General features: G+C 49.5%; 7 protein-coding genes across 7 annotated transcripts; 4 read left to right on the top strand and 3 right to left on the bottom strand.

The window, feature by feature from the left end:
- Nucleotides 1–24: 24 nt before the first annotated feature.
- BO87DRAFT_372910 (putative DUF221 domain protein) lies at nt 25–3691 on the bottom strand. The gene is made up of 6 exons (XM_025622404.1): nt 3272–3691; nt 2723–3188; nt 2051–2665; nt 1669–1995; nt 1208–1606; nt 25–1153 (listed from the first exon to the last, which is right to left on the bottom strand). The coding sequence occupies exons 1-6, from the start codon at nt 3320–3322 to the stop codon at nt 327–329; spliced, it is 2685 nt and encodes an 894-aa protein (XP_025484324.1). The 5' UTR covers nt 3323–3691; the 3' UTR covers nt 25–326.
- Nucleotides 3126–4594, top strand: BO87DRAFT_403614 (uncharacterized protein). Its single transcript, XM_025625787.1, has 6 exons — nt 3126–3480; nt 3511–3531; nt 3593–3658; nt 3724–3824; nt 3928–4050; nt 4130–4594. Exons 1-6 carry the CDS (start codon nt 3337–3339, stop codon nt 4209–4211), a joined length of 537 nt encoding a protein of 178 aa, XP_025484323.1. The 5' UTR covers nt 3126–3336; the 3' UTR covers nt 4212–4594.
- Nucleotides 4595–8870: 4276 nt separating this feature from the next.
- BO87DRAFT_382826 (uncharacterized protein) lies at nt 8871–10392 on the bottom strand (the record flags this gene model as incomplete). The annotated part of the gene is made up of 2 exons (XM_025624628.1): nt 8871–10016; nt 10111–10392. The coding sequence occupies 2 exons, from the start codon at nt 10390–10392 to the stop codon at nt 8871–8873; spliced, it is 1428 nt and encodes a 475-aa protein (XP_025484322.1).
- Nucleotides 10393–11511: 1119 nt separating this feature from the next.
- On the top strand, nt 11512–15004 carry BO87DRAFT_412628 (MCM DNA helicase complex subunit MCM6). Its single transcript, XM_025626510.1, has 4 exons — nt 11512–13366; nt 13425–13560; nt 13615–14598; nt 14665–15004. Exons 1-4 carry the CDS (start codon nt 11718–11720, stop codon nt 14785–14787), a joined length of 2892 nt encoding a protein of 963 aa, XP_025484321.1. The 5' UTR covers nt 11512–11717; the 3' UTR covers nt 14788–15004.
- Nucleotides 15005–15692: 688 nt separating this feature from the next.
- BO87DRAFT_326024 (putative SNF2 family helicase) lies at nt 15693–20245 on the top strand (the record flags this gene model as incomplete). The annotated part of the gene is made up of 16 exons (XM_025620124.1): nt 15693–15912; nt 15969–16470; nt 16523–16551; nt 16678–17234; nt 17288–17308; nt 17364–17448; nt 17498–17585; nt 17634–17762; nt 17821–17978; nt 18042–18141; nt 18214–18301; nt 18357–18552; nt 18617–18685; nt 18815–19515; nt 19573–19752; nt 19824–20245. The coding sequence occupies 16 exons, from the start codon at nt 15693–15695 to the stop codon at nt 20115–20117; spliced, it is 3417 nt and encodes a 1138-aa protein (XP_025484320.1). The 3' UTR covers nt 20118–20245.
- Nucleotides 20246–20457: 212 nt separating this feature from the next.
- Nucleotides 20458–21293, top strand: BO87DRAFT_372903 (uncharacterized protein). Its single transcript, XM_025622403.1, has 2 exons — nt 20458–20794; nt 20851–21293. The coding sequence occupies exons 1-2, from the start codon at nt 20774–20776 to the stop codon at nt 21019–21021; spliced, it is 192 nt and encodes a 63-aa protein (XP_025484319.1). The 5' UTR covers nt 20458–20773; the 3' UTR covers nt 21022–21293.
- Nucleotides 21294–21370: 77 nt separating this feature from the next.
- BO87DRAFT_372902 (uncharacterized protein) lies at nt 21371–22207 on the bottom strand. Its single transcript, XM_025622402.1, has one exon. It carries the CDS (start codon nt 21999–22001, stop codon nt 21480–21482), a length of 522 nt encoding a protein of 173 aa, XP_025484318.1. The 5' UTR covers nt 22002–22207; the 3' UTR covers nt 21371–21479.
- Between the last annotated feature and the right edge of the window lie 87 nt (nt 22208–22294).

Below are 22294 nucleotides of genomic sequence, written 5' to 3'. Positions count from 1 at the left end.
TAGGGAGATATTCATTTCAACGATCATTATGTGATATTTATAGTAACCCTGTATATACGTATGTAAACATCACGGCCATTTCTTCTTCTTCTCAACACTTAGATTCATAATTAGTTAGTATAATTAGAAATAAAACATGAACATCCGTATTATCTTTACCTTCCAGAAGCCAGCCATATACTTTTTTATGGCCTCCAAATCCGTGGGTATCAAGGTTCTCTGTAAACTATTCTCCCATCACCATCACCATCACCATTATCATCCAACAGTCGGTAGAATATCCATACACATCATTTTTCTTTTCTCTTTTCCTTGCGTCTGGGTATCTAGTAGTAAACCTTCTCCTTGAAGATCGGAGGAACACCCTTGTCCAAGTCCCAGCAGATGTGGTTCTTCTCGTCCAGCCAGGCATCCTCGTCGGTGATCTTGATGACCCGGGAGGTGTGCTTGACCTCCTGGCGACTGACACCGAGCTCATCGCGAGGAATCCAGAGCAGAGGAGCCTGTGCCTTGATGGACGGGTTGAAGTAGGCATCCCGCTCCACCTCGGGGTCATACTTGGTGATCTCCTGTCCGCTAGGAACCAGACGGCGCATGTGCGCATAGCTGTCGTACCTGTCGGGACGAAGGTACCGGAGCAGGAAGTTGGGCTTAGCCTGGGGCTCGTCGGAGGTCAGACCCCGTTCGGCGGAGTCGATGTTGGCCACGCCGCTGTCGCGTGCCTTGGAGCCGCCGCCGGCGGCGTCATCCGACGCCTCACCGGACTGGCTCACCTTGGTCTGCTCGCGAGACAGCAGGGCTTCTTCCTCTGACTCGAGGTTCTTGGGCAGGTAGTGGATCAGGGGCTCCAGGGCATTGTTGAGGGCCACGTGGTACAGAACACAGAAGATCAGCAGAATGATCATGAGGACCAGGGGTCCAGTGGCAATGCTGTCGGCAGCGGTAGCGATGGCGAAAAGACCAATCAGACAGACCATCAGGAGGTAGCAGCCCACAGTCAGGTGCTTCAGACCCTGGACGTAGGCCTTACCCTGGGTGTCAATGTTGGCGTTCGACACATACAGCATGTTGTAGCGGTAGGCGAAGTAGAAGAGGTAAAGGCCGATGGTGGCGAACCCGAGCACGAGGGGTGCAATGCACGAGTAGACGATAGCTGTATGTATTGTCAGCTGGCCGTTCCCAACATCCTTAACAAACAGTTACTTACCGATGACAGCGAGGAGGGTGAAAATAGGATACACAGTTCCCCAGCCCAGACCAGCGAGGTTGGACCAACGGCTGTACATCTTTCGCGGCGTGTTGTCCAGGAGCCGACCCAGGACCTTGCCGAGGATCAGTCCACTGATCTGCAGCAGAGCACCGGCACTGAAAGACAACCCTTGCAGGATGATGTAAGAGATATAAAAGTTCGAAGCGGTGGGAATCTTTTCAGCCAACAGAGACGCAGCGGAAGTGGGCTCGTTGATGATATCGGATACGACACTAGAGGCGGAAGATGATATAGTGACAACCAGGAAAACCTGGATGACTTCGAATGCGAAATAGAAGTTTTGCGTAGTCAATTCCACGGCAGCCAAGCTAGGAGCGCCACCGAGTTTTGCCGTCACTATCGACAGATGAGAATGCGCTCAGACTTCACGTACATGGAGGCCTAGGGTTGCAACTTACATCGGAGGATAATTGGCAGCAAGGCCATGAGTACGGACATCAAGACCGTAGGCAGAAGAGACGTGATAACACCCAGAATCCAGCTTGGAACGTCATTGATAAAGCGAAGGAAAGGAACCTTCTCAGTCAGGAAGTTGATGTTCGAGATGCAGCCAACAACGGCAGTGGGAATGGCCCAGAAGACAATCAAAGCGACAACAAATGCGATGGTCACAGAGTAACGAACGAGTCGCTCCCACCACTTGATGCGCAAGTTGGACCAGATGACCTGGGTGGGCTCCAGGCCGATGTAACGAGGCGCCATGTGCAGGGGGTAGTTGTGGGCCACTGTGCGCGAGTTAGCATAGCTGGACACAAAAGACGGACGACATGGAACACTAACCAGACTGGAAAGCCTGCTGAGCATCGGCCTGGGCGTTGAATTCAACGAAGACAGACGACACCAGGTCCGCATTACCTTCCCTGTGTTTGGCCTGAAGTTCCTCGATCTCGGGTTGAAGACGCTCGATCTCAGATCTCGCCCAGTTGATGGTATCAACCTTCTTACCGACCAGGAATGTAAGCCGATGGGTAGGGCGGTCTTGGGGTCGAACCCAGCGAGCTGCAACCGAGCCGGACTCATCGTCATCGTCGCAAAGGCTATCGCCTGCGTTCTGACCTTCCTCCACGGACCCTTGCTTCTTGAGGGCCTTCAGGCGGGCAGCGTTGGCCAATTTGATGAGCTTCGTCTCCGCCGCCTCGAGCTTCATCGCAGCGTCCTCGCGCTCGGCAACCTTATCGTCCAATTCGCTGGTGTTGGTCGTAAGCCAGACATTCTTCACCTTCTCGGGACCAAACATCTGTCGAATCTTTTCGCGGCTCAAGTAATCTTCGGTGACCGCAGTAAAGAGCACGGTGCGAGACGAGAGACGGCTGGCATATGCCGGAGCGAGGGCGTAAGCGTGGCGCAGATTGATGTAGAACAGGCATTCGCGGGTGATCGTGTAAAAGACGAAGCCTAGCAATACCATTAGTGACGGACACCCCCGAGCCATACTTTACGGGAAGTACACACCGACAAAGAGCCATGCAATGAATGCGTGAGCGAAGTAGCGAGCATACTTATCGGCGCTGACGTTCGACATGCTCAGCATATCTAATTGCTGACCGCCGCCGCCGCCCGTTGCATTGACCGGGAACAGGATAGGCCAGGTCATGCAAGCTCCCACGAAGCAAATCATCGACACAACCTTCAGGAAGCGCAGGAGGAGATAGGCATCCATGGAGTGATGCTGCAAGACATATTCATCGGGCAGCCGGTACATTTGCAAAATCCAGTTCCAGAGGCCAGTAGGAGAAGCGGGAGTACGCTCCGAGGGGCGCAGAACACCCAGGTAGGTTCGGGGCATGTACATGCGAGTTTCTCTGCGTCGCAGAATAATGAAGATGGTTACCATGGCCGCGGCAGAGATCAAAGAGGGGACCAAGGTCGTGACCAGGCCCGAGGCCGAGTTCGAAGCGCTTTGCGGATCATCACTGCTCTGTGGGAGGGTTAGAGATGCGCTCTTCAGCATCAATCGAGGAATGCGACCGAGCGCGATCCCACAACACCATTAGGACTCACCCGTTGGAATAGCTGATGAAGGCCTTCCAGGCCGACATCATGGATAGCCATGATGGCGCGAATCAATGCCCGTGGCAGTACGAGTCTGCCGTGGTCAAGTAGAGTATAGGTGCGGTTACGTCAAGAGGCAGAATGTCGCACGATCGAGAGCGGTCGACCGCAGAGAGGGGGAGGGGATCACAGGCAAGGGCACGGCCAGGATCGAAAGAGTGTGAGATCCAAACGGGGCAGCTGGACAGAAACGAAAAGGAGGGAGGGAGGTTTGTTTAAACGAAAAATGAGAAAAGCAAAGGATAGACTCAAGGGGCGCAAAGCTTAAAGGGAGAGGGGGAGCCACCCAAAGAAAGGAAACCTTTTTCTGTTTGGGTCGCCTGGGACTTGAAGTGGGTTTGCTGATCTGCCCACTGTAGCGAAAAAAAAAAAAAAAAAAAAAAAAGAAATTGTAAAGATAGAAAAGAGCCCGGCCAAAGCAGATTGGGTGCACAGCTCAGCGCATGCCAATTGGACCCCTAGGAATGGCAATGGGTTCGGCTGAACCGAAAGAATGGTTCCCGTGAAGGAAAGAAATCTCAGGCTAGCATCACGAGAAGAGTTAAAAGGGGAGCTCATCCGGGCTTTGGTCAAGTCTGGGTGGGATGGTGAGGGATTGAAGCTAGTGCCACCCACGAGGGAACAAGCCACTCCACTTGGAGCCGGGCAGGACGAGTGAGAGGCGATGCCACTGGCAGGTCAACTCTGGATCTCAGATGGGATCGTTGGGTCGCCCGGGTCACACTCCTGTGAGTGGAGGAGTCGATGACGATTGAAGGGGAGGCCAGCGTAAGGGGAATTCCGATCAGGAGCTGCGCGCAATGCTAGATTTGCATTTGACTTTTGGGCTGATCAACAGCAAAGCGACGATCGCACTCCGTTTCAGCCACTGCTCGTCATCATGATATGAGCAGCATCATGCCAGCCAGACTGATGTTGTCCGATCCAAGGTGATTTCTCATTTGCCTTTTTGCCATCGGACCGGGACAAAATTCAATTCCCAGCCACCCATTATGATGATGTTGTTCACCGAGAGAAGCTTGCTTCCCCTCTTTTTCTGTCTGATGTGGCCCGGTGACAACCAGGAATTGATGGAAAGCTGAACAATTCTCCGAGGGGATTCCGTTTGGTTACTGTGGCTGGAGAGACCCGACGAAGGAAGATGATAAGGCGCGAGAGTGGATGAGTTGGTCCCAATAGATCGGCCTAGCAGATTGACTAGTGTCTCTTAGTCTGACTCGCGACTCGCTTACCGTATCGTATTGTTCCGACGCGCTTTTTTCAGTGGATGCCCCCATACATTCACACAGGAATGTCTGGTAAATCCTGGTAATCCTCTGTATGCGGATTGCTACCCAGGTGGTCAATTCTGTGTAGATAGAATAATGGCCTTTCGTCCGGTAGCGAAGGTGGCAAATTCGAATCTGCCCGAACCTTTCAGTTCCTAACTCAGGTCAGGGAGGAGGAAAATCGAGGAACGCAATCTCTTCTCCCCCAGACGGCCGGCTAGAGTGGGTTTGTTCCAGTGGTTGATTGAGACGGTCTTCTCCGTGGGTTGTCGAAAGGGGCAGCACTCTGCGACCGACGCAAACGGCAGCAATTTTCGAAATCATTAGTTATTAAAACTATCAGACTATGGTGTCACAAGTCTGAAATTAGAGATGTACCTGTGATCTCATTTCCTTTCAAATTGAGAAGCCAATAAATGTATGAAATCATAATAATAGTGAAAAGCAATCTGCAAAAACCTCAACCCGTGACAGTTGGAAAATAAAAAAAAGCCAAGATCGGGATCTGTCCGATGGTTGGCTTACGACTCTCTTTCTCCTCTCCCAGTCTCCAGTCTCCAGCCACAGCATCCACGCCGCCATGCGTTTCAACTTGCGAAGATTCTGACACGGGCCGCCCGTTTCATTTTGTGCCATCGTGTCTATGGTTGGTCTGATCTATCATTCTTTAGCTAACAGTACTATATATACTGGCATGTAGTAAGTACCAGGATTAGAGGAGAAGGGGGTAACTGGAATGCTAGAAATGAAGGGCATGGAGGGCATGGATGCAGTTGTGCTACACAGTCAACAGTAAAAAGTCCTCAGTGTAAGCATCTAGTTTAGTCGCCACCGCGCAAACTCCCTTCCTTCACACACACAATAATAGCAAACAACAAACCAAGATCTTCCCCATCAACAGGTGCATCATCTATGATCCGTACATACTCCGTACGCATCACAAGACTGGCTCATTTCCACCTCATATCGTCCCTTGGATCTCGGATCATAGGTTCATCCCATCGATGCCTATGGGGGGGGGGGGGGGGGGGCCCGCAGGCAATCAAACCAATCTTTCAGCCTCGTGCTGGGGCCACCATCTGCCGTACCAGATCAGAGAGAACTTTTGCCCTTGGAACCACTAGCCAGGCAACCCTCTTTTTCTTTTTCCGCTAAAAATTTGTCAACGCTAACCTGGCTGTGTTTAGTGTTCTGTTTGAATTCGGCGGTGTGTTTGAATGCAAGCACTGCTTGATCGCCAGTGCGGAAGAATGTTTATGTGTCCGTCTGTCTGTCTGTTTTGTTGTCACTTGCGCGATGCGATACCTTTTTATCCCTCTCTGCTTATCATCATCGGTACGCGTGTCGACGTAGAACTGTCTATGTGCGGTTTCTGCAGATGATGATTCTATCTATAATTGGCATCACCACATCATACACAGGAGGAAGCTTGAAGAAAGGAAGCTTCATGCACCCGTAGTAGCAAGTAGCAGCAGACTTTGCCACGAAGTTATGCAGTAACACCAGCGGCAAATCTCAATCCCGTTGCCTAGACAGACAGACAGACAGACAGACAGACAAGCAAGCATGCTACTTGTCTACAATCAACTTCCGCCAAAAATAATATGGAGCAAGTCCGTCCGTTAATCCTAACGCTCCGAGGACAGGACGCGAATAAATAACCATGTGGCTGGACACGGGCTGGCCATTGACACCTATCATACTGCAAGCAACTGGAGAATCTGAGAAAGATTTATCGTATTCCTGAGGCAACATCCTAGAGTTTAGTTACTGTCACGGCTTTTGCTTTTGAGGAATACGGGACGAGGGCTATGCCAGGTCTAGCCTTGATTTTTGGACTGGTATCTGAGACAGGACTTTATGGAAGTGTCATTTCCGGGGCAATTGACTGTAGTACAAGCATTTGAAAGGAAATTTGATAGATGCCAAACTCAAGGCGTGTATCGCGTGTATCGCGGAGTGATTATTTCCCTGTCATACCAGAGGAGAATTGTCCTACATAGAAGTAGTACTTCTGATAGCTAAGATGATGTACGGAGTATGATCCTAGTAAATTGTCTCAAACACAGAATGCAAGGTTTGCATGAAGATGTGGCATTGAAGAGTGTACATTGCACAACTTCAGACCTAGCAGCGATCCCACCCTCAAACAATACCAATACCCCTACAGTAGTATCCGGATCATCTTCTTGTGGCACAAAGTTTTCCAGATGATACTACCGATGCTAATTCTGCACAAGCAGCTTCACATAAACAAATCCCAACCCACGAGCACATAACATACTATATACAACAGTCCCGAAACAAACTATCTCCAATCAACTAACTACCATTACCTTAAATTAGAAATAACGAGCTAAATTAACACCGCTCTCCCATCAAATAAATTAATTAATTACCCACTCACCCGCCCACACCTATCTACTCTACTTTCAATACTTCCACCTTGACCTACCAACGAAAGTAATCAATAAGCTTAACTAACCACTCAGATCATACTACCAGCCCAGTCCAGTCCAGCCCAACCCAGCCGGTCGTACTTCTGCTAGCCCCGTCTAGTACCACAGATCATTCCTCTCTCCCGTGAGACACACAGACGGACGGGGGCGGGCGGACGGCATGCCATGCCCTGACCCAAAACAGCGGCCTGCAGTAGCGTGTGTAATCTGGTGTGTGTGTGTGTGTGTGGGAGCAGGGATCATTGATCAAAAGTACTAGAGTAGAAAAGCAGTTGACTACTATTTATGCAATTTTGTTTGGTATTGAAGAACTACCTGTTCTGTGCTTGGAGTAGTAGTAGTGGCGTGAGCTCCAGACCCCTCTTTTCTCTCATTCTCTCTCTCTCTCTCTCTTTGAAAGTCAATCCCAGCCATGTTATTTCTTTACCAAGCGGCACTGACACTAATTAATTATCCAACTAATTAACTAAACTATGTCCCGCCACCATCATCAGCCCAAAGCTCAGCTGACGGATAATATAATGAATCTATTCTCAACCCAAGATTCGATTTATCTAGCGATATTCAAAGTGTGCAGAAATCTCCAATTAATTGAATAATGAAAAGAATAAGTACCACAACCCAGGGACACCGTGGTGGATTGTGTCCCTAAGTACTTACTAGTAACTGTACAGTACTAGTAGTCTAGGTAGCAGGTACACACAACACAACATAAACACATCGAATCGAAGCATAGCAAAGCGGGCACCTTCGTACCCAGCGGATTCTATATCCGGCAGGAAGGAAAAAGAAAAGTATGTGACATGTCCGTCCCACCCCCACCGGACTAAAATAAGTAAAGAGAAAAATCTATCTATCTACTCATCTCATCCATTAATGGAAATGCACTTCGTTATTTAAGAGTCCGTGCGCGCGCGAATGATCCTCATACGTACAGTACTACTACTGTACACAGATTGGAAAATAATATCTCATATTTCTCTCTCTCTCTCTCTCCGTAAGTTCTTGGGTTTTTTCCCCACTGATATTCTGTTAGTTGGTGGTGGTTGGTGAGGATCGATCGAATGAGGGATTGTCGTCGGGCTGTTGATCGAATTACGCGGCGTCACGGTGAAGAGTAGATAGATAGATATATCTATCTATTAGGATTTCGTTTCGTTACGGGAGGGTGGATGATGATCCGATGGGGGGGAGGGGGGAGGAATAAGTGGGTAAGTTTGTTGTTAGTTTTACTTTGTAGAATGGGTTAGTTGGGTTAGAGGTTTCCGATGCAGATCGGCTTACGTGGCAAAAGTCATCCTAACTAAGTCAAAGTAGTTAGATACACGGAAGGGTAAGGTAAGTAAGCAGATGGTAGTATCTGTGAACAAGTGAGTGACCAATTGCCCGCAAGGGATATTGGTCGCGGATTGGGAACCGTGGAACAGGTCGTTCTAGAAAACCCGATCTGAGGTGACACCAACCAGTCAGTAACCTATTGGGAACCCCCGAAAATGCGGGGTTACCACCACTACTTGCTTACTTTTACTTCAGACAGCTAGCTACAGGCAATTAAAAGAGGTCACCAAAGTACGGAGTAAATAATCATGTACGACTGCTGCGACGCTCCTGCACGTCGCGGAAAACAATCAAGCGTTTGGGATTCGTACCTAATCAGTACTTTTTTCTGTTCTGCCCGAAATATACAAACATACAGAACACAATACAACACGGCACAACACACGCTCCTTTTCAAAATAGAGAAGAAAACACTGGCTAAGTAGATGAATGTCGACAGGGGAAGGGGTATCTCGAAAAAGTAATTGGGATCGTGTCTCTCGCTCAAATGGGCCCAAGCAATTCTTCCTCAAACGCATCAATTCCTCGAATTGGCGGATGGAGCATGAGCAGACTGAAGAGGATTTCGTTGTATTGGAATTGAAGGTCCGGTCGGAGCTGCTTGTGCATCTTCAGTAGCTCGCCTGTGGACCATCCGCGTTCCGACTCCTTCAGGTCCGCTCCATAGCCTTCTTCCAGGAGCAGCCAGATGAAGGTCTCGCAGGCTGGGTACCGGTCCAGGTTGTGCAGTCGCACGAGGTGGTGGAGATGGTTGAGAAACCGCCCGGTTTTGTTCTCCGAGGCTGCCAGATCCCACAGCGCCGCGGTAATGTAGATCAAGGCTGCGGTTCTAGTTATCTCCTGGGTGGGCGCATTGCGCACAACATACATGCGGTAATCCTGAGGCACCTGCGAAGGACGGGGCCCACTGGAAAGTAGAGGAAATAAGGGACTATCCATCTGGAAAGCAGTCCGTCGCTGGGGTACAGACTCTAAGTATGAAGGTGTGCTATGCTGGTGCATCAGCTGCTCTGCTGCATGAAGAAAAGAGACGAGCCAGCGCTTCCCCTCTTCGCTCATCTCCATCGGTGGCGGGATCATCACGTATCGCACGTAATGCATGAAGACCTCGACCGTGCTCTGCGTGCCGGATCGAGACCGGAGGATTTCGACAGCCTGGTCTTCGTATTTCCGAGCGACTTGCTTGTCACCAAACCGATCCTCGTGTAGTGACATGCCACTTAGTGCCAATGCTAGGTTATCTTCGTCGACTCCCGCAGATCCAATCCTTGCTTCTTCGACTCCTTTTACGGCCTTGTCGAGATGATACTGAGCTTCCTCGCTGTCTTTCAGGTTGTAGAGCTGGGCTTTCCAGCGGGCGCAGTAGGTGAGAATGACTGCTTGGAAGCACAATGGGTGGCTCATGGCGGCCTTGAACACAAGGTCTTTGATGTATTTATTTTGGCCCGACCAGTAGGTTAGCCGATTAGTCCAGTAGTCGGCCAGCTCTTGGTCATCACGGGAGTAGACGCCTGGAAGAGAATTGAATGGATCTTTCCTCGAGGCATCAAGCATAGTGACAGGTGAAGGTGACTGGTATCCATCTACCGATTCGGGTGGTGATTGCACAGGAGGCAGACCAAACGGAATCTATACCATTAATTTAGATTAGTATGACGAGCGGTGGAGACATTTGTGTAATTAATGGTGAATGTATTGTATTGATGGTAAATGATGAACTTACCAAGGAATGTCCGTTTACTGAAGTTTCGCTGGGTACCTCCTGAGGGGCAATGGATTCGTAATCATCATGATTGTCTACATCTGTCCTCTTATGAGGCCATGGGGAGTAGCGAAGAGGGCGACTACCCCTCCGGTCGCCGTCCGCCCGGGAGTGGGATGACTTCCTCTGCCGGCGTTTCTCCTGAACATGGTGACGCATCACATGAGCCCGTTTTTCGCGGGACGAGGAATTGGAGTCAACAAAGTAGAAGATTTGGTTCCTGGAGGATTGATCATCGGACATAGGCAAATGCCTTCGTCGTCTAATCCTCACAGGAATTTGAGGGGGGTCGCTGGACGTTCCTGAGGAAAGGGTGTTGGTAAGTTCGTCGACTGGACGGTCAGATCACAGAGAAGGCGGCAAAGAAACCAACGTTGTTGTTCTGATTCAGACGAAGAAGTACCCCGTACGCCTGAGGTAGAGGACTCGAGAGGTGTTGATTCCGCCAAAGGAAGTCTATCCGCCGACATGGCGGGTTTTCTTTTCCTTTGATTTTTATTTTTGTCGTTCCCCTCTCTCCGTTTTGGTATTGTTTCTTACAATCGCACAGGGGGGGAGGGGAGGGGAGAGAGATTGACAGCTGGGCGGGATGACAGGGTGAAACGAGAGCGGAACTCGTTAAGACTGCATATTCGGGGGAAGTGAGATCACGAACACACACACAAGCCGCCAGCGAATGGGGACGGAAAGCTTTCTAAGAAGGACAAGGAGAAGGCATTGCAGAATGGGCTAGTAGAATGGGGACTAACCAACTCGGACCACCTGTCAAGTCAGAGTAGTAGTAGTGAGGGAGCAGTTGATGAAGAGAGCAGCAGTTTGGTTTGCTTATCTATCCGTGGCATAAGGACTAACGACAAACCCCCCGACCTGTCCGTTCCATCTTATTAGGGATGGACGGGTTAGTCAGTGCTAGTGGTGGGGTCAAGGACAACTAAGAGGCCCCGCTAGTCCGACTCCGAAAGTTTATTTGACCTGACGGATCGCCATGATTGGTTGCTTGTCAGCTCAGGCTCCGGGAAAAGTGTCTCCGCCGGCGCTTATTGGGTGCGGAACGAAGCCCTCTGCCCTTGGAAGGGATCCGCTTCTGGAGGCCAGGTTGGGCCGGTGTGGGCTCGAGGACCTTTGCCCGCAACCAGTCTAGTCCCGGTGGGGTTGGCATGGCGTTCCGTGCGCAACTCCCACGCTGCTGATCTAAGCAGACTAATTCTGCCCCTTTGGGAAGGTCTGTCACAGTCCTGAACAAAAGCACTTTACGCGTCGGTATTCCGCAATAACTGTTCTACCGACGCGTTCGTGTTGCATTCGCGTCCCATTGCAAAAGCTCGAACAAAAAAAGAAGCGAAACCGCAGCAACCAAAACATCAACGCTGCCTGCCTGCTCTTGGTCAATTATTCTCTCAACCCCACTACGTCTCAAATCACTTTTCCTCTTTCTTCCTTATTTCCTTTTCTTCTTCAAGGCAGGCCCTAGGGACCCGTTCACGTTTAATTAATTAGTCTACACATATATTGAAGTCGCACCCCTCACCCTTTTTAGCGGCCTCCCTTTGGCCCTCCGCCTGACGACCATGTCTTCCCTTTTTGACGCCGTCCTGCAATCCGAGTTGGGCTCCACGGCGGGCTCTCGCGACCATCGTCTTCACTCCGATCAGATTCCCAGCTCACGACCCCAACCGCCTTCCGAAAGCAATGGCCCCATGAGTGACATGCATGGCTTTGCCGACGACCAAGTCGCCGATTCCAGTGCCTCGACCGTTACCCGACTACGCAATCCTTATCTTCCCGGACCGCCCCCGGTAAGCGATGTGGCAGGCGAGAAGGTACAGCAGGCTTTCGCAGAGCTCCTCGAGACCTACCAGGAAGAGACACCTTCGTCGGCACAGGCGGCGCCATCGTCACAAGTCTTGAGTGAGAAATACTACATCGCCCAGATCATGGGCATGGCGAAATGGGAGCTGTCTACCCTTTACGTCGATTTCACCCACTTGACCTCTATGAACAACCCCATTCTTGCCGATGCCATTGCCAACCAATACTACCGATTCCAACCTTTCTTGACCAAGGCTCTTCATGACCTTATCGCCAAGTATGAACCAGAGTACTTCGCCTCTCACCGTCAAGCTACGGCCGCAGGCAGTGTTTCTTCCCAAGCCGGCACTTCGATGATCGCTGGCAACTCTAGTGTATCCGACAACCCTGAATTGGAGCGCAATATCCGCGAGAAGACCAGGCATCAGCAGACGGATAAGCTGTTCTCTTTGGCCTTCTACAACCTGCCCCTTGTTTCCAGACTGCGCCAGCTGCGCACATCTCAGATTGGAAAATTGGTCTCGGTGTCGGGTACAGTCACGCGGACGTCTGAAATTCGCCCAGAACTGTCACTGGGAACCTTCATTTGCGAGGAGTGCAAGGCCGTCGTGACCAACGTGGAACAGACCTTCCGTTACACTGAGCCCTCCCAATGTCCGAACAACACCTGCGGTAACCGCTCCGGCTGGCGCTTGGACATTGGCAAGAGTACCTTCGTGGATTGGCAAAAGGTGAAACTGCAGGAATCTTCTCACGAAATCCCAACTGGCAGTATGCCACGGACGATGGATGTCATTCTTCGCGGTGAGATGGTTGATCGCGCTAAGGCTGGTGAGCGGTGTATCTTCACTGGTACCTTGATCGTGGTACCCGATGTCAGTCAATTAGGACTTCCTGGCGTGCGGCCGGAGGCAGTTCGTGATGATGGTGCATTCCGGGGAAGTGATATTGGGGGCGGTGGTGTTACTGGGTTGAAAGCGCTCGGTATCAAAGATTTGACCTATCGACTCGCCTTCCTTTCTTGCATGGTTACTCCCGACACCACGACGCCGGGTCAGCAGTCCAACCAGCAGCTGAATGGACAGTCGCACAACATCTTGGCTTCGCTCAACCAAAACCGAGATCCTGAATCCAACGAAGACCAGGCCCAAGAAGCTCTGCTTCAGAGCCTGACACCCTACGAGGTTCAAGACTTGAAGAATCTCGTTCACTCCGAGTACATCTACTCGCGGTTGATTGACTCGATCGCTCCCATGATTTACGGTCATCGGCAGATCAAGAAGGGTCTGCTGCTGCAGCTGATTGGCGGTGTCGGCAAGTCCACGGAGCAAGAGAACCTCCAGCTTCGTGGTGACATCAACATTTGCATTGTCGGTGACCCATCCACGAGTAAGAGTCAATTCTTGAAGTGAGTTTTATACCGGCTATTTGCATACTGTTTTGCATACCATGCTTACACGAAACAGATATATTTGCTCATTGCACCCTCGTGCAGTCTACACTAGTGGTAAAGCCTCGTCTGCCGCCGGTTTGACCGCATCTGTTGTCAAGGACGCTGAGACAGGCGAGTTCACGATTGAAGCTGGTGCCTTGATGTTGGCTGTAGGTAACCTGATCTATCTGGTCGGCATTCGAAACTGACGTATCGTGATCTAGAATGGAGGTGGTATTTGCTGTATCGACGAGTTCGATAAGATGGACATCAGCGACCAGGTCGCCATTCACGAAGCCATGGAACAACAAACGATCTCTATTGCAAAGGCAGGAATCCACACCACCCTTAATGCTCGGGCTTCGATTCTTGCTGCTGCCAACCCCATCGGTGGCCGATACAATCCCAAGACCACACTACGCGGCAACCTTAACTTCAGTGCCCCCATTATGAGTCGATTCGATCTGTTTTTCGTGATCCGGGATGATCCCAACGAAACAGTTGATCGCAATTTGGCTGATCACATTGTCAATGTCCACATGAACCGCGACGAAGCTGTTCATCCCGAGCTCAGCACCGAGCAATTACTGCGCTACATTCGATTCGCCCGTACCTTTAAGCCTGTTTTCACGGAGGAGGCCAAGGCTTATCTGGTTGAAAAGTATAAGGAGCTTCGTGCTGGCGATGCTCAAGGTGGCATGGGCCGCTCTTCATACCGCATCACGGTTCGACAGCTGGAATCTCTGATCCGTCTTTCTGAAGCCGTCGCCAAGGCCAACTGTGTGGAAGAGATTATACCCAAGTTTGTGCGCGAGGCGTACGACCTTCTCCGACAGAGCATTGTGACGGTTGAGAAAGATGATGTCGAAGTCGACGATGATGAAACCGCAGCAGCGGATGGTCGCGCTGCTGAGGAGGATCATGACATGGGCGATCGTGACCGTGATGGAGACAGCCCTATGCGCGAAGATGCCGAAACTGCCCAGCCCAAACGCTCAAGGACGAAGATCACATATGACAAGTACATGAAGATCTTGAACCTCATGGTCCGTCGTGTAAGGGACGATGAAGCGAACTCTGGTGAGGGTGTCGAGCAAGAGGATCTTCTCATCTGGTATCTGGAGCAGATTGAGTCCGAGATTGACACAGAGGACGATCTCCAGAATGAGCGTGACTTGGCTGTGAAGGTCCTGAAGCGAATGATCAAGGTATGTGCAATCATATCGCTGTCACTTTTACTTGATCCCATAACTAAGCTCAATTACTTCCTGCAGGATAACATTCTGATGCCCATTCGCGGGCAAGGCCTTGTGGATGCCGATGATGAAGGGCAAAGTGAGCAAGTTCAACGCACTGTCTACGTGATGCATCCCAACTGCGCCATTGATGAGATGTAATGTCTGTTTAGTGTTTGGTTTTAGAAAAGGCAACGCTGAGCAATGATTGAAATGGGTCTGATAAAGGAGCTGGTGGTTATGAGTGATGATATCCCTGTTTGACTTTGATTTGATATTGAACTTACGCATGATTTATCGGTGAAGTATATGTCTATAGAAGTGAGGTCTGGAGTGCATTGGTTTTAGGCATATCTTCTAATCTCATATACGTATGACGCTTCATGATCTGTCAGACTTTTCCGTCTTTTTTGACTGTATGCGAGCTTGCATGAAGCATCCCGAAACAACTCTTCACCCGGTTTGACTTAGTATTGCTGTTGTATGAGCAGTCTCACAACCTTCTACCTTACTGCTTTGACCCTCGTCACCTTCCTTCCATTCTCGGCCACGTGAACCCGAGCTGGTGTTCCTCGCTTTGCTCTCTTCGCTCTCTCTTCCTGATTACTCTTGTTTATCTACGCGATCGTATGGCAAAGACTGCGATCTTTCTATCGATCTCTCATCTCTGAGGTGTCCCCGAGCTCATACTTCCTTCCTCTCATCTCTCTCGGTTGTGTCATCTTCCTCATCTTCTGTTCACCTTCCTCTCGTCTCTGATCTTCTTTCCTTTCGCCTCATTTGCCTCTCTCTTGCTTCTTCCGCCTTTGTATAAGCCCTCTTCTTCCCTGCCCTGATCTTCTTCCCTCTTCCGCATTCCTTCTTCTCTCTCTATATAAACCCTCTTCTCTCCCCCTGCCCTCCCTCTTCCCTTCTCACTCCTCTCCTCTTCTCTCTCCTCTAGCCAGAGATCTCGTAGATCCTTGTTCGACCCCCTCTCTCTTTACTATCATCCTTTTTCTATAACCTCCACAACCAGCTTTCTCAAAACGGAAATCCTCCGTACGCCATCGGCGAATCAAGCAAAGATGGAAGGCTCTAGCGAGGAACTGGAACCACCTAAGATCACGCAGGAAGCAGCAGCAGGCTCTGAAGATGTTCAAGAGCCCGATAAGCAAGGATCTTCTCTCCAATCCGAAAGCTTCGATCCGCAACAGATTCTGTTGGACGCAATTGATCGCCGTAGGCAACAGTGCAATCCCAGGCAGGCTTTTTTCCTTTCTAATTTGGGATTTGATATCCACAATCGTAAGACCTCCCAAAGTTTGCAGTCACCTTCACGGATGATACTGACTTCTTGCTAGCAGTCCGGCATACAGGAATCTCGCCATCTGAATTTCTTTCTGTACCAAACGATCAGGTAACCGCTGCGCAAACAGGATTTGATGAAAGTCTATTCGTGCCGCAGGAAGAATATTCGTCATTGTATCTTCCACCTTCGGGACCAGATGTGCCTCCGATGTCTCCAGATGATCAAAATATGCTCGAACTACTTCAGGGGCTCAACCCAGAAGGTGACACAAGTCCACCTGTTCAACAGCTTTCACAGAATCTTCCTTACTCGAGCGCTAGTGCTTCACAAACAGGGAATGCAGGCACAACAGCTGCACCAGCCGATGATGAGAAAGTCTCAAGGCTGTCCGCACTGTCATGTGTCCACTCAATATCATCCTCATCTTCAACCTCCGGGGACACTGACGTACCGGTAGAAGACTTCCCGGATGACACCGGAGACCAAAGCTGCCCAGCAGAGTGGCCTGACGAGGAGCTCGAAACTAGTACCAGGGCTGACTTATCGAAGCGGCAGTAAGTGCATCTTATCATCATGTCCCAGTCTGAGTCTAACTGGTTGCTCCAGATTCAATTCTATCAAGAAATGGTTTGATAGTTTGGAGAAGCCATCTGTGGCAGATGTGATACGCTTGGAAAAAGCAAGGCAACTGGAATTTGCTCGAAAGGAAAGGGTGGCAAGGAGAAAAGCCTTGAAAAACCAGAGTGAACTCTTTGACTCAGAGATTGACGAGCCTGATGAACCCACTTCACGACAGGTTCCTATCGAGAAAAGGACTGAAAGCTCTCATGATGTCCCTGTCAAGCGACAGCCGAAACAGCGACGACAAAACAGGATTTCAGCAGACGAAAAACGAAAGAGCAAGGAACTAGGTCTCGCTGCTGTTCTTGCACAGCAGAAGAAAAGGGGACCTTCGACAAGAGCACCTCGTAAGCGGAAAGAAAGAGGGCTTGACAACGCAATCCCTGGTCCCAGTAAAAAGGCAAAGCGAGGGACCTTAGGTTCCAAAAAATATCTAGAAGCTCTCCTTTCCTCTACGATCGTCGCTGATGCACATGCCAATGCTTCACTCGATGCAATACCTGAACTCAAAAATAAAGATAAGATGAAAGCACTTACACAGCTCGTTGCTAGTCTTCCTAGTGCGGACCAACAAGAGGCTAAAACTGACAAGAAGTCGATCATTATAGCTACCCGCAAGTTCACTAACATTCCGAGAAGCGACGGAAAATCTGGATGGAGACTCAAGGGTATGAATACGAGCTTATACCACTATCAGGTCTGTGTGTCCGTTTCCTTGTTGCCATGACATTAGCTGACAAGTATGTATAGGTTCTGGGCGCTGCTTTCATGGTAAGGAACATATGCACCGAGGTCCCGAAGTCAATAGCAGCTAAGATACGAGCAGCGTGACCGCGAATCAAGGTCACAAAGACCGTTTGGTGGACTCCTGTGTGATATCATGGGTTTCGGGAAAACTATTCAAGCCCTGGGTAAGTGCACATAAAGAGGAGGAATTGGCACATCTAACCTTCCATCTAGCAAATATCATAGATGGCAAACCCTCTGATCCGGATGACCCTATCAAGACTACACTCATCATTGTTCCATCACACCTAGTCACTCACTGGTAAGTTCATCAAATCCCTGCATTCAATTTGTAGTCTGACTTGATTAGGAAAACACAGATCAACCTACATTGCGAAAAGAAAGCAATTGGCAATGTCCTTATATACAAGGCCAGCTCGAGACTTGAGACCCTCGATACCAATGATACAGTAGAGAGCCTCGCAAGATATGACGTTATGTATGAAATTCAGAAAGCTCATCCAATAATAAGGCGGTGTACTTATGCAGTTGATCAGAATTACTACATACGATGAAGTCAGGAGATCCTATCCACGAACTAAGATCGTCGAAAGCGTGGAGGGAGAGGAAAAGCTTGCAGCCTGGTGGGACCAATCCTACGAAGAACAGACCGGCCCGCTACATAGGATGAAGTACCATCGGATCATCATTGATGGTATGCTGTGCCCCCGGGCCTTTTGGCCAAAACCGCAGGGCTTAGACTGCCAGCCCTCTGCAGAAGGTCATGCCATCAAGAACCACCTATCCTCAGTATCCATTGCTGTCCGCTCTCTCACTAGCCATTTTAAGTGGATTTTAAGCGGGACCCCAGTTCACAAGTAAGCTTACCCCTGGTACCTAGCTGTTGTCTGGTTTCCAATGCGTTGTGGTTTCTAATTTAGTATCCATAGCTATCTGGAAGAATTTTATCCGCTCTTCCACTTTCTCGGCGTTCCGGGTATCAAAGATGTTGGATCCTTCATTAAGAACTTTTGCAGCGTGCGTCACTCTTCTTGACTTCTAAAGACAATTGTTAAAGTCAGCCCTACTGTAGGATGATGACGGCCATGACCGCCTTGTAAACATTTTGCGAGCTTTTCTGTTCCGGCGGACACACAAAAGTCGACTTTTCGCGTTACCAGTGATCAAACTACCCGATGTGAACGAAAGAATCGTTCGGGTTGCGTTCTGTGCCGTTGAACGAGAGCTTTACAACGCCATATCAGAGGTTTTCATAGAAAACATCAATGGTGCGTCAGATGCACCCCACGCCCTATTAAGAACTGCTAGAGAAACGCCACTGACAACAAACAGGTTGTGCACAGCTCGAACAGCCCAAATTAGTACAGTATCGATGCTTTCTATCGATGATTCTGATGCTTCGTATGTTTTGCAGTCACCTGCTTACAACGGGTTGCATAGTCAAGAGGCTGCTTTCAGAGGGGAATCTCATGAAAAGGCTTTCCAAAATCGCCAAGGTAAGCGGTGATCAGGATCCATCCTATACTATAGTTAAATTGCTTGTCTCGGTACGGAGAAACACAACGGTACTTAATGAGCGTGAGAATGAAGACACGAGCCAGTATTCCACGGAGCTTCGTGGAGATAAAACGGCGTTGACGGAAAGTTTTCGTCAATTAATGGACGAGCTTCATGATCGTGAGATGTGGGACGAAAGACTACAAAGGACCAATTGCCCCGAATGCGAATTTGTGCCTGTCAAACCTGTGATAACGTCGTGCAAGCATTTATATTGTGAGGAGTGTTACTACTCCTTACGGATGGACAAGGACAAAATGATCATGGAGCCTGAGTGTGTCCGCTGCCGGGTTCCGATCATGGAAGCTGCTTATTTTGAGGAAGCGGTGGGCGAAAAGACACAACCTGCTTCGGTCCTTGAGAGTCTTAAGGGGAAGGAAAAGCAGTCCAAAAAGAAGACCACAACAAAGAAAAAAGGCACGGGCAACATGGGCCGATTCACAACACCACTATCCGAAGAAATGGATGAAGAGCCAGATGCTGACGAGGATACGGACTGGATTGAGGCTTGCGCTCGGAATATGCCGAGTGCTAAACTTACAAAGATACGCGAAGTTCTTACCGAGTGGCTTGCACAGGAATCCCCGGGCAAGATAGTCATATTTACCCAGTTTCTAGATTTCGTTAAAATTCTGTCTACCATGTGTGAAGCAGAAGGGTGGCCGTTTGTCCTCGTGAGCAAATAAGAACCTCAAATATACTCAAAACCCGGGGTGGCTAACTTTCCACAGTTGACTGGAAAATTGAGTCTATCAGTCCGTGAAAACAATATGAAGACGTTTAGTGATAAGAATAGCGAAGTGAGGATTCTCATTGCCAGTTTGAAGGCTGGAGGCATCGGACTAGACCTATCAGCCGCCAACAAATGCATTCTTGTTGACTTGTGGTGGAACGAAGCTATTCAGGAGCAGGTATGTATACTTCTGTCCAGCCACATTGCCTAATAGGACCTTGGTGCAGCTGTTAACGCTCTGGACTTTAGGCATTTTGCCGCTTGTTTCGAATTGGGCAAGAAAGCGAGGTGGAATTTGTGAAGCTTATCGTCGATAATTCTATTGATGACTACCTGCTCGATTTGCAGACGCATAAGACGGCTGTTATAACCGGAGCTATGGGCGACGGAGTCCTAGTGGGACGGGATACAATTGAGGATCTCCTTCGAATGTTCGCAGATGTCGAAAAGGACTCTAGAGGGGTGCTTCATCTCAGGGCCAAGACAGCGTCGAGGGATATTAGAATTGGAGCTGGATTCCCACCAACTTTTGGCGTCTTTTGAACGGAAATCTATTATGATAAGCAACGACTATATGCTACAGGTTTGATGTCAGTTCTTTCCGTTTTGCATGCTGCTTTGATTTATGGAGTTGCTTGGTTTATACCCAGCAAATATGACCGAGAGGAGGCCGGCGTACTCGGAGGTTCTGGTTGTTTCGCTTTTTATTTGAAATCTGTCTCGTTTTGCGCTTTAGTTAGGTCTGCCATAGAGCTGGCTATTATTTGCAATAGTTTCAGTGATATTGATAATTGCGAGCGCGGCCAAGATGGCACATTTCCTTCTCAGTGGCTCTAGTTTTAAGAGGAAATACATTACTATTTGAGATTTTTACTCTTCCCGATCAAGATACTATACACTCACAGTTCAATGAAATACCGACGCAGGCAAATTGGACCCCGACCAACCCAGCACACAACAAACTTAGCCACCTTACTTCAACCCTCACCCACTGAATACACCTACAACCTTCTCGGCCCGCGCCTTCCACGCCCAGCAACACCACCAGCACCATCATCACCCTGCACCCCCTCTCCAAGCATCCTCGGCACCAGCACATTACTACTATTCAACGCCACCGACCCCCTATCCTGAGACCCCAAAACCCGCGACTGCCATCTCAAACGATGATATCTTCTCCTCCTCCGATTCGCATAATCATGCACCCCCAGTCCCAAATCGTCAGGATCCACCTCTGTATCAGCATACTCTGACTCTGACTCGACTCTCCAAGTAGGAACCCCGGAACCCCATCTTCCACTTTCACCTCCACCTCCACCTCCACCAGCAGCAGGACTACCTTCATCATAATCGAGTCTCATCTCATCCTCATCAGCATCAGCATCATAATGATCATGAAATGAACGATCAACAACCTGCGAAAAACTCTCAGCCTCAGTCTCAGTGATCATTCCCACCGGATCGTGGAGGGTCCCAGCAACAATATTACTATTGATGTTCTCTTTATCTGAGTCCCAGTCTTGGTGATAGGCACGTACTTCTTGGTTATTATTATGGTTGTTGGTGTAGGGATAATGAAGGTACCCGGGTAGCATTGAAGCTACTCGGTTTGGGCGTGGAGAGAAGGATAGTAGACCCCCTCTGTCTGGGATGATGATGTCTTCGAAGATGGTGAAGTCGAGATTGCTGTTGTTATTGTGGTTGTTGTTGTTGCTAGGTCTTGTTCTGGGGGTGGGGATGGGGTAAGAAATGGGAATGGGGGTGAAGTTGTTGTTGCTGTCGAGGCCGATGAGGCTGCTGGTTAGGCAGCCGCTTTGGGTTGGGATGGTTGGTTGTGTTGCCTCTTGGGCTGTGGGTGTCTGGTGGTGATGAGAGGGGTGGTGAGAATGTGATGTTATTCATACCTCACCACGAACAGGGGACGAGATATTCGGAACTTACTACCATTTTCCCTTCTTCTCCTTCTCCATTCCCGTTATGAACCTCAAGTTGAGGGTTATGATAATCGTCACCATCGACATCCATGTCCATGTCTTCATCAACAGCAGCAGCAACAGATGGATTCTGTGTGGAGATATACTGCTGTTGCTGCTGATAAGTCGAGCTCACATCCATAGCATCCCTAAACGCTCTATCATGCGCCTCGTTCTCCAAGGCCCGCACCGCAAGCATCCGGTACTCGTTTATGCGGAGGGCATCTTCCTGGTCTTCAATTTCTCTGTTCAAAGCCTCTTCAAACCGCTCAGCTTGTCTGGTGAAGGGGGAGGGGAGACGAGGGCGTTTGAAGGGTTGGTGGCTGTTTTCTTCATTGTTGGTTGCGTTGGGGGTGAGGTTGTTGAGAGAGCCTGTGGAGGTATGGTTGTTGGAGGAGTCGTTGTCGTTATCATCACAGGCTGCTCTTCTTTTACGAGTGGTGGTTTTGTTCATGGCGGTTGTGGTCTGGATAGGTTGGGGATATGGACGGTAATCAGATTATTTTCAGTGATGGAGAATGAGAAATGGTGGGTTGTTGGATCTGGATTGGTAAGGAGCTGTACTTACACTTGTATCTTGGTTCATGTTGTCGCCGATGGTTTTGGTCATCGTAATGGGATGGAGATCAGCTTTATGTGGATGGGTTTGGATGGGCTGTGTGGGGATGGAAGGTTAGCGAAGGCTGGTTGCCTTGTAGGACAAGCTGTCAGAGTGGTGCTTGATATGAGGATAGTAGAATGGGTTAT

This window comes from Aspergillus neoniger, assembly GCF_003184625.1.
Source record: "Aspergillus neoniger CBS 115656 unplaced genomic scaffold BO87scaffold_3, whole genome shotgun sequence".
NCBI classification, from domain to species: Eukaryota; Fungi; Ascomycota; class Eurotiomycetes; order Eurotiales; family Aspergillaceae; genus Aspergillus; species Aspergillus neoniger.
This window is presented reverse-complemented; position numbering and strand designations above follow the sequence as displayed.

Coding starts and splice junctions, on each gene's coding strand:
- BO87DRAFT_372902 (XM_025622402.1), bottom strand. CDS start 22,001: ATGAACAAAACCACCACTCGTAAAAGAAGAGCAGCCTGTGATGATAAC.
- BO87DRAFT_403614 (XM_025625787.1), top strand. CDS start 3,337: ATGCCCGTGGCAGTACGAGTCTGCCGTGGTCAAGTAGAGTATAGGTGC. Junction 3,659..3,723: donor TCGCCTGGGACTTGAAGTGG/GTTTGCTGATCT, acceptor TTGTAAAGATAG/AAAAGAGCCCGGCCAAAGCA. Junction 3,825..3,927: donor GAACCGAAAGAATGGTTCCC/GTGAAGGAAAGA, acceptor GATTGAAGCTAG/TGCCACCCACGAGGGAACAA.
- BO87DRAFT_372903 (XM_025622403.1), top strand. CDS start 20,774: ATGCACCCCCAGTCCCAAATC. Junction 20,795..20,850: donor TGCACCCCCAGTCCCAAATC/GTCAGGATCCAC, acceptor CTCTCCAAGTAG/GAACCCCGGAACCCCATCTT.
- BO87DRAFT_412628 (XM_025626510.1), top strand. CDS start 11,718: ATGTCTTCCCTTTTTGACGCCGTCCTGCAATCCGAGTTGGGCTCCACG. Junction 13,367..13,424: donor AGTAAGAGTCAATTCTTGAA/GTGAGTTTTATA, acceptor TACACGAAACAG/ATATATTTGCTCATTGCACC. Junction 14,599..14,664: donor TCCTGAAGCGAATGATCAAG/GTATGTGCAATC, acceptor TACTTCCTGCAG/GATAACATTCTGATGCCCAT.
- BO87DRAFT_372910 (XM_025622404.1), bottom strand. CDS start 3,322: ATGGCTATCCATGATGTCGGCCTGGAAGGCCTTCATCAGCTATTCCAA. Junction 2,666..2,722: donor CATTGCATGGCTCTTTGTCG/GTGTGTACTTCC, acceptor TGGTATTGCTAG/GCTTCGTCTTTTACACGATC. Junction 1,154..1,207: donor CACCCTCCTCGCTGTCATCG/GTAAGTAACTGT, acceptor CAATACATACAG/CTATCGTCTACTCGTGCATT.